Source organism: Nanorana parkeri, unplaced genomic scaffold (genome assembly GCF_000935625.1).
Source record: "Nanorana parkeri isolate BGI_ZX_2015 unplaced genomic scaffold, ASM93562v1 scaffold10, whole genome shotgun sequence".
Classification (NCBI taxonomy): Eukaryota; Metazoa; Chordata; class Amphibia; order Anura; family Dicroglossidae; genus Nanorana; species Nanorana parkeri.
Window position 1 is genome coordinate 3,376,889 of NW_017306278.1, and position 14,779 is coordinate 3,391,667.

The 14,779-nt window shown below is 43.5% G+C and overlaps 1 protein-coding gene across 1 annotated transcript in view; it reads left to right on the plus strand.

Moving 5' to 3' along the window:
• The window catches only part of SBF2 (SET binding factor 2), a 301,018-nt gene that overhangs the window by 261,334 nt on the left and 24,905 nt on the right, over nt 1–14,779 (plus strand). Inside the window, 4 exon segments of the mRNA XM_018555287.1 lie at nt 7,979–8,163; nt 12,485–12,661; nt 12,825–12,926; nt 13,657–13,842. Of these exon segments, the coding sequence (XP_018410789.1) occupies nt 7,979–8,163; nt 12,485–12,661; nt 12,825–12,926; nt 13,657–13,842 (650 nt within the window).

The window sequence follows — 14,779 nt, forward strand, 5'->3', positions numbered from 1 at the left end:
CCCCTCCAAATTTGATGCCAGCCATCATGTGCCGATTCCCCGGTCAGTTCACAAAGAGGTGATCGCAGACAGAGCGGCATGTGACTCGGGAAAGTTGCCGGCCTAATCAGCTTAGTTACCCTTGAAACAATCTGCAGCTGTGAAGTGCACCCATCAGAAACTCCATGCATGCTTTGCTTTACCCTAACAGCCAGCGCGGTCGCCGCACCTAATCCGCTAATTGTGTCAGCACACGACTTTCATGTGTTAACCGTTCTCATGCAGAGTACGAAAGCCGAACCATGGTGTTGGAATTCAACTGTCAGTCCACCTATAAGAGATATTTCATTTCGGGGTAGATGGCAATGCACTGAATCAACCTAAGCGGTATTTTAATGATTCCCCCACGCCAGCCAAAATACAAATGTAAAAAAATGGCTATCAGTACTCTAATATGTATGTTATGCAAGAATGCATTAAAGCATGCAGCAATGCAAGAAAAAATTAAGCCAGTAAGGCCTCATTCACACGAGAAAAGGCCAGCATGTACAACTTGAGGTGAGCGTATGGCCGCGTACTCCCATAGAGAAGGACAGGGGCTGCGTACTAATCACACTCAGCACCTGTCCTTCCCGGGAATGGCCCGATACGGCCGTGCACGCAGCACGGAGCTGTATGTGCCGGCCTGTTCTCGTGTGAATGAGGCCTAAAACTGCGTGTAAATTTAATCTCTGAAGTCTAAAATGGGACCTAAGAAAGCTGAGAATTGCAGCTTGTTATTCATCCCTCCATCATACCCCATAAGAGATATCAGTTCTAGGTGGATCGACACTTTAAAGCGTACCTTGCACCTTTGTGAAGCGGTCTGCTTATTCCAGGTGCCCCCCTTTTTCCACTGGAAGGAAGAAAAAAAACCTGTTGGGGGGGAATTAGGTTATATATTTTCCCCAGCTTCCTCCAACGGTGCCTAGGCAAGGGTGAGGTCATTTCCTTCTGGCAAGATCTCAGAGAATGTTGAGTAGCCCAAATCTCCCAAAGAATTCAAAGGTCTACTCCGCATTCCCCGGTATCTTGTCAGCAGGAAGACGCCATCATTCCCCGCACTACAGAAGTCGGGGAAAGGGGAGCATATTATCTGACTATTTGTCCCCCTTACAGGTTCTTTTTTGCCTTCATATGCAGCATTTGAGGAAGTGCAAGGTGCGCTTTAATACTCACTCCGGAAACCCACAACGTTGTCATGTTTGCATTCCATTGTTCTGTTGGCTATAACATGTTTTTTTTGTCATTGTTTGTTTTTGTTGTCTGTTTGGATGACTTCAGGCAGTGCCAGAAAGAGCTACCGAATGAGCAGTATGGTTAAACATGTTGTGCCAGGACACTTGGATGGCAGTCCGTCCATTAGCTTTTCCCGAGGAGGTTAGTAAGTGAGTTCGGAAGCCCCCGTTCTACGAAGAACTCAGGGGGGGCTAGTAAGGATGATCTTGGGCGCAATCAAGGATTTTGTACAAGTTTACATTGTCATTAATTATCTGGTTTATGATACACACCTTCCCTGGGTCACGCTATTTTAGGGATTATCTACAAACATCAGAGAAGATGAGAATAATCGTTTTGACACTAAAATCAACCAGATGGACACAAATCATTATAGATTATTTTACTCATCTTCATCCTGATGTCTCCAGTTTTCCTCTTCCCTTTACCTCAATTCCCACCAGCCCTGTAAGAGATTGTAATGCCAGAGCGTTTCCTGGACTTCCCAATCATGTGATCCCTGTGATCGTCCTCCAGAGTGATCAGGAGCTTGTCCTACCGACTCCCGGTCATTGCTATGTGACAGGGAGCTATCGGTGACAGCATGGTCACAGTGTAGGGGGCCCAGCACAAAACAGTTTTGCAAATATGTGGGCAGCATGGTATGAAATAAGGCCCCCATCCCCCATTGCTGCCACATATATGTGTACCGCCGGTTGGAAGGGGTTAAAGAAGTCTGATTATAAATGTTTTTCCCCAGGATTCACTCAGCTTTCACTCAGGATTCCCGCATCTTTCTAATTGGGTTCAAATGGGAAAATTTGTGAATCCCGGGTGAAAACATAACTAGATCCCCAACGCGTATACAATCCCAAAGTATATTTTTCAGTATGTTTGGCACCATGTCTCACTGTATATGGTTTTCTTAAGCAAATCATTTTTTTTTCTGAATTCATTACAATGTTTCTTACTTGAGATCTTGCCGGTAACATCACTTCCTGTTGCAGCGCCAAGCTACTGCCTTCCAAATGGCAGCCATGTTGTCAGCCTGCCGTGCAAGCTTCATTTGGCCAGCAGACCTTTTAGGCAGCCTAGCAGGCAGCTGACTGAGGTCACATGGCCTGCAACAGGAAGTGCTATTACCGGCAGGATCTCCAAGTAAGAAATATTGCTATAAATTCAGAAAAATATGATTTGCTTCAAAAGCTGTATACAGTGAGACATGGTGCAAGACATTGATTGTGGGTTTACATACACTTTAATGGGTCACTGACCTTGAATAATTATTTGGCTCAAGTTTCCTGACTCTATAGTGATGGCATAAAAAGCATAGCAAGGTTTGGAATGATGACGCCAGAGCCTGCACCTTTAAAAAGAAGTCAACAATGGCAGCTCCCCTATTCCTGTCCTAATAGGTCCCCTTTACCTCAATACTGGATAATACATTACATAGGAATAAAACCCTCTCTGCCAGTAAATTCCATGTAGGATTTTACCTTTATGTGATTTAATGCCCGCTCCCATTCCACTGTTACAATGTATAACAGATGTCGCTTGCTTTTCTCCATGTGCCTGCGCTAACCCATCCCAGCATCCAATATCCCAAGCACAGCATTTCAATGTCGCGTCCTGTTTTGGCCAACGAGCCATATATCAGGATATTGTAATCCATCTGATGATTATCATATCTGTTACATTGTGTCGAATGGTCTCTGAGTGAGCTCCAGCATATTCAATTACAAACTGGGTGTTTTTTGCTCCATGTAACTCATGCAGAATCCTTGTTTGCTCTGGCTGCCTCCCGGCCAGCTCCATGGAAAGGTTTCCTCCTTTTAGGTGGTGTGTCTTGGCTTCCTTCTCTCTCCCATCACGTTCTTGCCGGATGAAAAGCTTGCGGGGAGATGTTAGGCAAAGGTTGGACTTGAATAGAGAAGACCTTTTCTCTGATCAGGAACGGATCTCCTGTCCCCACCATTTGAGAACTGACGTGGCTGTTTTTGGTGGTGGGGATTTGGCATACAGGTTTTCAGCACACAAAGGTTCGGCACCAATAAACAGAAGAAGGATTCATTTTTTTTTAGGGTGATGGACATGCAATTGATACAGGTAGGGCGTATGATGTGCTATGTGGCAAAATTCATAACTGACACTAATGCTATTTACCCTTCTACAGGTGGCCACAGTCTGATTAAAACTTAGGAAAGGTAGCTCTGGAAACTGTGGGCTATCCTATTAGTATAGAGGTTTTAGTGATACCTATATAGGGTATGTGGATTCTGGACTGGCAACTTCTCCGTGCCAAAGCATTCCCACAGTTTCCTTGGTTTGTAGCTAAAAGAATCCAAGATTGAAGCACCACACTGAGAATTGATTGTCCAGATTTCAATTTTTTTCCATATAAGATCAGATAAAAGACTTTATCACAGAGCCAATGCGTTTCAGCAAATATGGAGTCTGAAGGCCTACCTAACCAATCCATTCAAATTATATCCAGTCAGAAAGGCCCTCACACTACTCAGTTGCTGGTAGATCTAAACAAGATTATACAATGAGATTGTAACCTGTGTGGCCAGGTGTAGGGCTATGCTGCATGGTCAGTTTTAATCTCTTGCTACTAGGAGATTTAGCGCTTGCTCTGGCGGTTACCTCATTAGGGTGGAGCTACACAGGAGAATTTTAGTCAATTTGGTAGTGGTAGCAAGTGATCACCGAACACTAGAAGCCTGACACTGAGTATTTTACCCTACACCAAAATTTGGTCATCAGCCTTAACTCCTTAGCCACCACCAAGGCATAAACCTAAACGTCAATGTAACAGCTGAACCAATTCCTTACCTTCAACTAAACTTTTGACTCCTCAACGTAACCCCGGAACGTAAGGCTAAGTCACATCTGTGGTGAGTACAACCAATCCACCTTCAGTACCAAGTGCAAGGAATGGTTTGAGAAAAGCATAGTACTCCGTCCATGTCTCCGTTCATCCTGTAGGTTGTGGTGACAGGATATCCGTTCTCTTTTAGCGTAAGTTAGTTTTTTATTACATGTCTGTCTCAGCTTTTTGGGCAACAGCGTGATGGAAAAGAACAGGGAGACAAGACCTCCTTCTGCACTCCTATTTCTCTCTGTATGCTCTGATGTGTTTGTCTCACGGGAACCTCCTGTCTCTTTCCTCTCCTCTCTTGTTCCTCCGTCAGTCCTCGGGTTACACCCAACCGCTAAGGCAAGGATACACGCTGCAGGTACTGGCTGTCTGTCCTTATCATATACTACACCCCTCACAGCCTTTTCATTCATCATATATGGGAGTCACACTGAGGGGGTGGCTTGGGACACTGGAAATTCAGGACATCTGGAGCACTGGCCCATACCAAAAACAGAACAATAATGTTCCAAAGGGAATTGACTTCATATAGTCAAATACATATATCCAAGGACAGGATTAAGACGTGGCAAAGGCTTTTTTTTATCCTAAAGACTGTACAAAGGAGACGGAGCTATTGGTTGAGTATTGAAGATAGAAGATTTCACCATCGGTCCAGGGAGGTGTTCTTTGCAATAAGAGCGGTTAAGCTTGTAATGCCCTGACACAGTATGAGGAAGTGATGACATAAAAAGGGAAAAAACTAAAGTATCTTTTTTTTTTTTTTTATGTAAACACTCTAACAAATTACCAATTAAAAAATGTCCATGCATGCTTGCGTACCTGCAAATATTTTAATCTTCATTACCCATTTTTCATATTATCCATCTGCCATCTTGCAATCAGTATCAGTGGGAGGTGATGGAAGAATGCTACCAGGTGAGAGTGATTTAATAATTACAGGAAGTTCTCCATAGGGACATTTTTTTTTTTTTTTTTAATTCTTTGCCAGGAATCAGAAAGTAATAGACAGTTCTGTCTCCCCTCTAATCCTGCCTCTCTCCTGCTCTTTTATCATCCACTTGTCACTTTGTTAGTAAAATGCAGCTTTCAACAGGTGATAGAGAGCACAGAACAGGACTGGGAGGGGGACCACACTTCTCTTGCAGTGATAGTCTCTGTCCCTTATACAAATATAGGAGCATAATTACATTCTAAGAGGGAACTGTGGCCTAAGGGCTCAATTTTCTTCAGCCCATGATTCCCCACATCCTCTGCCTGCTACTGTATTCAGGCAACCTGAATACACTGGCTCATCCAAACAGTCCCATAGGGTGCAGTCACTGAAAACTCCATAATTTTCCACCCAGCTTGGTCGGTTTTTGAAGGGTCACCTACTGCTCATTCTCAAGCCATCTATTTGGGGACTCAAACACATCGGGCTGTGAAGCTTGCAGAGCTGAAAGCAGGAGGTCATAGAGAATCCCAGGTCCTGCACTGTGCCTGCATACCTTCTGGAAAAGTCATAAGATGCATAGTTTATCAAGTATACATCATGCATGTACTATTTTTATATTTTAATGTCAGAGTGTTTGTATAAAAAAGAAACTTTATTTAAGTTTTAAAGAGGAAACCTTGTTGGTTGCTGAGGTTATCTGCTCTACTTTTGCTCCAATTTTGCGAAATTATTTCCTTTAGCTCAACATCATTTAGTTGCTAAGTAGGATCAGTTTACCACATAGGCAATTTCAGCTTGGAATGGGTTTAGAAGGGGAAACACTCCCATAAATGAGAAGAAGATTGAATCACTCTCAGAAATGCTGCTTGCAGCGGTATCTGGATCTCTCTTGACTCTTCTCCACCCGTTTTTAAAGGAGGAAAGTAATTTAAAAAGAAACCTGTTCTGAGATGATGAAGCCACCGATTGAGATTAAACTTAATTTTAAGATCTTTCTAAGGGATTGCTGATCATCTGTATTGTAGCTCAGCCCTTGGAGCAGGTCACACAGTAGTCACCCAACATTGCCCTCACATCACTCACTCCTGACACATCAGTCCCATCATTTGCTGCCACGTCACTGTCGGGTCTTCTGATGGAACATCGCACTTTGTATTGCGTTCATCGTCTTTTCTAGTTTGTTCCATCCTTTTCTGTAGATTTGTGTTTTTGTAGTACTAACAATGCAAATTGACTCACCGAATATTTCTATGTAATTCTGTGTTCTCTGATGGTATTTATCACCTCTAAGTGAATATAAAACTCTGCAAAGTTTTCCATAGCGCTTTGGTGTGGGTGTTCAAAATGAGCTTGGTTGACCCGTATCCTCTGTTGGCAAGGAACTACAAGTTCCAGCATGCTTTGCCAGCTGGGGTTCTGCTGGTTACCCGTGCTTGGTGTAAACCCGTTCCCATATAAATTCAAATTGGACAGTCCTGCGTTTTAAAGGCCGGATCTACTGAGCACTGATGTTTCATTTTTTGGGTGGATGATGGTTGGTGGGTTTTCCAACCAGCCTGTGCCTTGTAGCCTGTAGCAGCAAGATGGTAATTCATTCTCAGGCATCTTTGCTTCATGTCGCCCTGGTCATTATGACTCTTAGTACACTTTAAGGCTTTAACACCCAAGAAGTTAACCCTAACCTTGATCCAAACCCCAACGCTATCCCTAAAAGTGAACTTTTGCTTTGCCCAGTGCAGGGTACATTGACAGTTTCTCCTAAATCCCTCCCCCCCCTACCAAGAACATATATTCAGTTTTCCTTCTCTAACCTAATGCTCCTTTTAGCTTCTTGGATCAAAGAAATTCAGCACTCTCTATGCTCCGGGATGCTCGGGTTGGATCTTACACAGGGCTGGCAACTCTCCGTTCTCTCGTGACAGCACTGAGCCCATAACCAGGTGCCAGGGCTGACACATGCTCTGTATACACAAAAGTTCTAAGTATTATTTTAATTTCTGGTGGCTGAGCAGAATGGTGGAGGTGAAAAGTATAGGCAGTATGGACTTGGGTAAGGAAGGATGCTCAGTTTGAAACTTTTGCGTGCCTCAAATATAATCTGGCCATTCATAGGTGCCAGTATGAATTAATTCCTGTGCGTGTGCATGGGAGTTGCATCATCCTGGACCAGTCAATCAAGATGGCTGAAGTTGCCGAACTCGGAAAATGGCCGAGCCAGATGGAAGTGGCCAAAGGCTGTGCAGACTTTGCATCACTGGAGAGGAGGCAGGTGAAGCAGAGTTTGGTTTTGCTTTAAACTAACCCGTTGCTTTGCCAAGCCTACTAAAGCAAAGAATTGCAGTAATCTTAACCCATCCTTAGACCTAAACATTTTATCATTTTACTATCATGCCGATACCAGAGCCAATATCACATCACACATTGTCTGCACTGAATAATTTTTGCATCAAATGTAACCTATTAAAGTCTCCACAGTGTACAAAGCATTACTAGATATACGGAAGAGAGGGTGCAACGCCTTCATAGTGGCATTATGATCTACATTGGGGAACTCTCATCACTAGAATTTTTTGGAGGGTTTATGGTAAAAATTTCAGCTGAATCCATAAAACATAATTTGTGTGACAATCGAAGACTTCCTGATACTACTGAACTTTAATCAAATATGAAAAGGTTTGTATTGGCAGGTTGGCACACACCCAAAACTGAAATATCGGTCTCCAAAAGACTTACACTTTAAATTGAAGACGCTTCTGGACTGCTGAGTATATTTCCTTAGAGGTGATTTATTGTAGACTTAGTGCATCCTACAGACGCCTTTCTGCAGATACGACTTGCTCTGCAGTGATCGCCGAGCCTGCCATATTCCTGTTGGTGTAACTTTGTTTTTCTCGTTTTTTAATGCTCTCATAATTTGCACCCAGGTGTTTGGGCCAGCCTGCGCTCAAGCAATCGCTTAATCACCACCCAGACACCTCTTATTGAAGTTGGCGCAAGGCTAGCGGGAAGGGATCACGGAGCTTCGTACAGCGACCAGACCTCGCTGCAAAACAACCTGCTAAAGCGCCAGGCAGCACTGTATATCTTTGGTGAAAAGTCTCAGTTGAGGGTAAGAAGTTTTATTTGTTAACTGTTTGTCCTTTTTGTGTTTACCTATCAGCTAAGAGAAACTCAATTTCAGCAAATTCAGTGCAATATATATGAATCCTTGACCGTGCTGCAAATGTATTGTACTAAAATGTTTGTAGCTGCTGAGATCTGCCCAAGATCCTGAATACAAATGGCGTTGCCTTGGAAAACCAGGATCATTAAAGAGACCCTGTCATATTGTCCATTCAGACCCAAACATGGTCTTAATATGGACTTGGCCCTTCTTTGTGGCTATAATGGCCTCCACTCTTCTGGGAAGGTTTTCCACAAGATTTTGGAGGGGGGATTTGTATTCATTCAGGCAAAAGAGGATTTGTCAAGTCAAGTACTGATGTTGGATGAGAAGACCTCATTCAACTCACAAGGCTCAGAACTGTAGGGTTCACAACTGTACAATTCAGTAGAGTTAAGGTCTGAGCTCTGTAGGCTGTTTAAGTTCCTCCACATCATACTCCTCAAGCCATGTCTATATGGAGCTGGCTTTGTACACAGGGAACAGTCATGCTGGAACAGAAGAAGGTCTTCACCGAACTCTTACCACAATGTTGGAAGAGCATAATTGCCTACAATATTTTTGTATTAACAGCAGCCTTCACTGGAAACACCTCAACTCAGTCATTTGTAATTTGGAAGGGTTTCCACATATTTTGGCCATAAAAGTATTTGATGGTCAGATGTCCACACGCATTTGGCCATATAGTTGAAATATATATTATATAGTTGTGTGTGTGTGTATATATAATGCAAAGAAAGTTTTTAGAATTTTTGTATCATTCCCTACCAGCATATGGTTTAAGGTTGAGGCTCTGGGTTAAGCAGTTATCCTGAGATGTGAAAGCCTGATACTTGCCCTTAATAGGTTTTATATGCTTTAAAAGGCTGACATTTTGGACAATTGAGGCTGAAAAGCTCCACATACTCCAGATACCACCACTGTTGCCCTTTCATAGACCTTAGATGGTCCACACCGGGCAGTAAGCAATTTGAATATTAGGAGATCCTTTGCCATTTGCATTGGAATCAAGCTAATCTTTTGCTGCTTTATTGTGGAGTTCCCCTGTGGGGAACTGGTGTGCGCCCTTCATCAGAGTCACAGTACATCTTTATTCAATGAATGGCGATCACATCTGGGACTGCGCTTTACCACTTTTGATTCTCGGTGTCCCTCGTGCCGAGTCTCTCTTTTTCCCGGCACAAAACCTTATCGACGCATTCTCCAAATAGCTGCTGCTTAGTAATGCTGAGTTTACAGTCGTGGTTCACTCTAAATACACAACTTGATAATCCCACGACCCATTTTCTTAACCCCTCGTGCTCAGAGGACATTGCTCTCTGGGCGACATTCTTTGTCCTATCACTGTAATATTTGGGCAAGGTCCAAGAACAGCAGCGACTCCTGCGTCTGAGGCATTTTCTGCGGGGAGAGCTCCTATCTCATCTGGAGTTCTTAGAAAGGAATGTGTCTTCTCACGAGCTAGTATTATCAGAAGCCCCCTTTGTAGGACAGCGACCCGGTGCCACTCGTCTCATAATTGCCTTGCTTTATCCCTTTTTGTAAACGCTGCGCTGGAATTAATGCACGCTGCTACGATCGTCTGACACGGAGGTCTCTCTGACACTTGCTTGGCCAACTTTACACTGGGGTCATCTGCTCCTCGCTATTAAGAGAGCTTAATACCAGCTAAGCTCTTCCGTTTATCTGAATGATCTCTCTTTGTCTCCTATACAAAACAAGTTTGAGATTTGTGAAGGTGTTACAAAGCCCAGAGGCATACCTCCCCATTCCAGGGATGGCTGAATGGTATCTCTCAGGGCGTGGCTTATTCAATAAAACCCAACTTTGAGCACAATAAACGTACGACAGCTAAATCAGTTAGACTTTATTCGCCTTTCAAAGCAACATCCCCCCCCCCAAATCATCCAGGGTTTCTTTTGTGCTGTAGGTCTCGTAGACCCCAGCGCTGTGGTCATGTCTCTGCCCCTCTCTTCCTAACCATTCAGAAACGTCCCAGGCCCTGTTCTGTGAATGGCCAGGAGGAGAGGGAGGTAGAATGATGTGAATGTAAGTGCTGCATAAATTGTTGGCACTTTATTAAAAATGTCTGCCTGCCTAAGGTGCCTCAACCTCCTGAAGGACCAATCAGCAATGGGAAAGCTCTCACACTTTGCAATCGCATAAAATCTGACATTAATGTATCCATGGTGTTCATTCCTACGTTTTATATTGTTTATTGGAAATTAAAATTGTTCTTGTTTTTTTTTTTTATCCTCTGGCACCCACATGAGGTTACAATTGGATCGTGATCGTTGTGTGCTGTGTTGTGTCAGTAATTCACCTTTGTTGTGGAGACAGTGTCCATCCACAGGATCTGTATACACTATCCAGGCCTGCTCTACATCTTACCGGCCAAAGAGCGTATTTCATAGGAATGGTTGCCATGGTACAAGAGGCTAATAAACTAATAATACATCCTCATTTAAAAGTGTACCCGTTGTCAAATGCTAACCTATGTGAGCGGTCTTAAGAGAATAAATAGATTAGGAGGAATAGAAACACTGAAATGATTAGCTTTGTTGGGGAAAATGCTGATCAGTGCTGTCTTCATTACTGCTCACATGACTGGAGGCCTGAGGATGTGGTCATATGAATTCTGCTTTGGGGGATGATCACAGGTAAGATTGGCTGAACTTCAGCAGAAATCACAGGACCAAGTGTTTAAGCCAGGAGTCCACAAAACGTCTAAACAAAGGGCCACTTCACTGCACATTAGACATTAGTGGGACCAGACTGTGGCTAGTGGGAGTAGAACATCCCCCTCTCTTGGTGGTCAATGGAAGTAAAATAATGATTTAATACCTGTGGTCAGTGTGAGGAGAAATAGGGCCCCAACCTTAATGTCAGAGGACTTTATGCCCTTTTGTTTGTATCAAGAAATAGAGCCATCTTGTTGGTGTTATTGGGAGTAATATGACCAATTGTTGGTTTCAGAGGATACCCCATTGTTTGTATCAGTGAAAGAAACAGAGCCTTATAGTTGGTTTCTTTCAGTGGGAGGAAAATGAGGACTCATGCACCATTGTTTGTATCAGTTGAAGGAGAAGAGCCTTCTCATTAGTGTCAGTGGGAGGAATTATGACCCATAATTGGTGTCAGTGAGAGGACTTATACCCCATTGTTTGTATCAGTGAAAGCCTTCTCATTAGTGTCAGTGAGAGGAATAGTACCCCAAGGACCAGGATAAAGGCAAGCAAAGGGTTGCAGTTTGAGAACAACTAGTTTAGGCCCTCAGGCTTGTGGTTAGCGCGAGAAGAAGCCAATTGCTGCATTTGCTCCAGGAAATGCAAGTCTTTTATGTGCTGTTATTACTTTTTATTTATTGTATCCATCCCAGCAAAAGAACAGGTCCACTTTAGGTAACTACCTGTAAATGTTATGTTTACAGGCAGTACAGGATGTTGGAACATGGGTTTTATACAGTGCAAACACAATCATCAAATTAATATAAATGAATCCCACCCACCATCACCTACCAAGGTCAAAGCTTCATGCAGTTTAGGTCAATCACAAAAACTCATAAACCTACTGAATGTTTCTCACCGATGTATGATTATGCAACAGAAGGAGCTGCTACCTCACATCTATTATTGAATGGTCTTAAAGTGAACTTGTTGGGTTCATCACACTTTATAAACAAACGTTACTGGTAAAGTGCAGGCAATGGTATCCCCTCCTTTGTGCCTGCAGAAGGTCCTGGTTTCTGGGTCTGGCTGTAGACAGGTCCTTAACTTCTCTCTAAGTTGAGATCAAGCCTGTCCCCTTCCTTGCATTAAGCTCCTTCCCCATCAGCTGTCAAATACCGAACCCTCCCTGGCCAATAGAAACTCTGCCTACTGAAAGAGGGTGGGGCTTAATGCTAGAAGGATACGAGGATTAATATTACCTTGGAGGGAACCAGAGGCCATGTATACATCTATGGTTCACCCTGGACACAATGGAAGGGATTTGTAGATATTATAGTGTAAAGTTGCCTTATATGCTTTGGTAGAAACTACAGGTTTACTTAAGGGTGGGGCAGGCTCGGGCAACAAATATTTTTGGGTGTCTGGTTTGGGAAACCAAGCAGTTTGCATATCAGCAGACCTACTGGCTTCAGAAGCAGAGACAGAATTGTCAGTGGAATGCGATTAGAGATTTGAACTAGTCCTTAATGGAGCAAAGCAGCACGTGGTCTCCTGTCTGTCAATAACGGTCCATGTGCTTTTTTTTCTTTTCTTGCCAGAGTTTCAAGTTAGACTTGGCCTTGAACTGTGAGTTTGTACCGGTTGAGTTTGGTGATATTCGGCAATTGAAGACCAGTTTTAAGAAGCTGATGAGAGCCTGCGTGCCGAGCAGTGTCCCCGGGGACTCGGACGCCACTTTTCTCAAGTCACTGGCTGACTCAGAGTGGTTCTTACAGGTGACCGTCATGTTCTGTCTGAGGATATTGCTGGACAATGACTCAACCTAAGCTGTGATAACATGCATCGAATCTTGCTCCTCTTGCCAGTGATATATTGCAAGCTTTTACCAGTATGGATGTAAAATTATACCTTGATCTAACCTGTGATCTTATATTACAGATGCACAGAATAATCCAACTGTCTGTGATCGTGTCGGAGCTGATGGAGAGCGGATCTTCAGTGATGATCAGTCTAGAGGACGGAAGTCTTTTCTGAGTGTGTGTCATCCTTTCTTTTTTTCTCCATGTTATGTACTGTATTAGGTGTATTCAATGATATCACAGGGTTACCCCCATTTCATTAAACTAGTTAGGTCTTCAATAAAAAACAATTAAATGTAGTTTATGTATCTCAGTCAATATTTTAGCCTCCTGAAGGTCATTGCTAAGAGATTCAGACTGGAAGCAGAAGTTTTTTCTATGTTGCACGAGGAACTGGCTATATAAGACTGGAGGGTACAAGGTTAACCTCCTCAGTATGTTTCTGCTCATTCGTTATCCGTTCACATGCCATGGGTGGACCCTTGACCAAGTTGTGTTGCTTTGACCACAGTAGAGATAAGTGAGGTCAGGATCTGGCAGGTGCTGTCTAACTGGATTTGAAGACTGTCTGAACAGAATTACAAGAGGTTTGGCACGTCAGACCATTCATATAAATATGTTTAGTGTTATTATATGTATATTTCCACATTAAGCTTTTGGTAGATGTCTGGGATTTGTTCAGTCCTGGTGGTGAGTGGAACTTTCTACCACCCATCTGTCCTGACCAGTAATAAAACAAAGTGTATAAACTGACAGTCACATTTTTGTTGGGTCTCACCATCTGTCCCATTCCTTGCTTTCATACATCCAGACTTGCGGTTAAGAATGGATAGAGGATTGCAGAAAACACATAATATAGAATATATAAGGCCCATATTCATTTACAAATGTGTAATCTTTGCTTTTGATAGATCATCTCTCTTGTGCAACTCCTTGGAGATCCGTATTACCGCACGTTGGATGGATTCCGCATGTTGATGGAGAAGGAGTGGCTTTCGTTCGGCCATAAATTTAGCCAGCGCAGTAACCTGTCCCTTAACAGTCAGGGTAGCGGCTTCGTGCCCATCTTCCTGCAGTTTCTGGATTGCGTGCACCAGGTAAGCGGTACTGAGGTACATCACCCTCTTCTGTTATAGGAATAGGAGAGCACCGTCTTATTTTGCGCCCTGCGGCTCGCCTGACATCGTGGAGCAACAGATTTTAAAAAAGCATTTTAGATTTGAACCTTATCAGTGCGCTTCTGCTCAATCCCGATCCAATCACAGGCCGGTGGGTTGGCCCTTGACCAAGCTGTAACGCTTTAAAAGCAATAGAGGAAAGTGAAGTCAGGTTCTGCCGGTTGCCGGCTGAGCAGAATTATAGGGAAAGTCACAGTTATACATTTCTGTGTGAATTTAGGTGTTGGTAGATTTTGGGCACGTCTGGGATTTGATTGGCACGTCTGGGATTTGATTGGCACGTCTGGGATTTGATTGACTTTCTTATTATATACCCAGACATCAGAGCCATGCATAAAGCATACATATAAAAATATACCATTAATAATAAATTGCAGCAGCGGGTAGAAGACTCCTGAGCTCTATCATTGGTGTTTGTGTCGGCAGCCGGCTCCCTCTTGTATCTCCAGAGAATACTGTAAATGGAGTTGGGTTCTCCAGCACTTGGAGCCCACAATGTCACAGACTCTGGTACCCTGGCTGTTTTTCACGGTCTGGTTGTTAGGAATACATTCTCCCTCCCTGCATTACCGGACTGCCGATGACGGATGATGTTAAAGTGCGTATGACAGCGCTGGTCTAGGTGCCAAAACTAATGCAAACAATAAAAGTTATAAATGACTGTAAGTGACAGGGCCCGGGCCAGGCGGGAATCTCTTCTGATGGTTGTTTATGCTCCTCACCCACAGAATGAGGGGGGTGTGCAGGTGCTACTGTTGGCTTATGCCAGGGTGCAATTTCTGATTAGAAGATCTGGACTGGCAATGTCAACCAATGCCAGAAGGGTGGGGGGGGGGGATAGGGGGGGCCCAGTCAC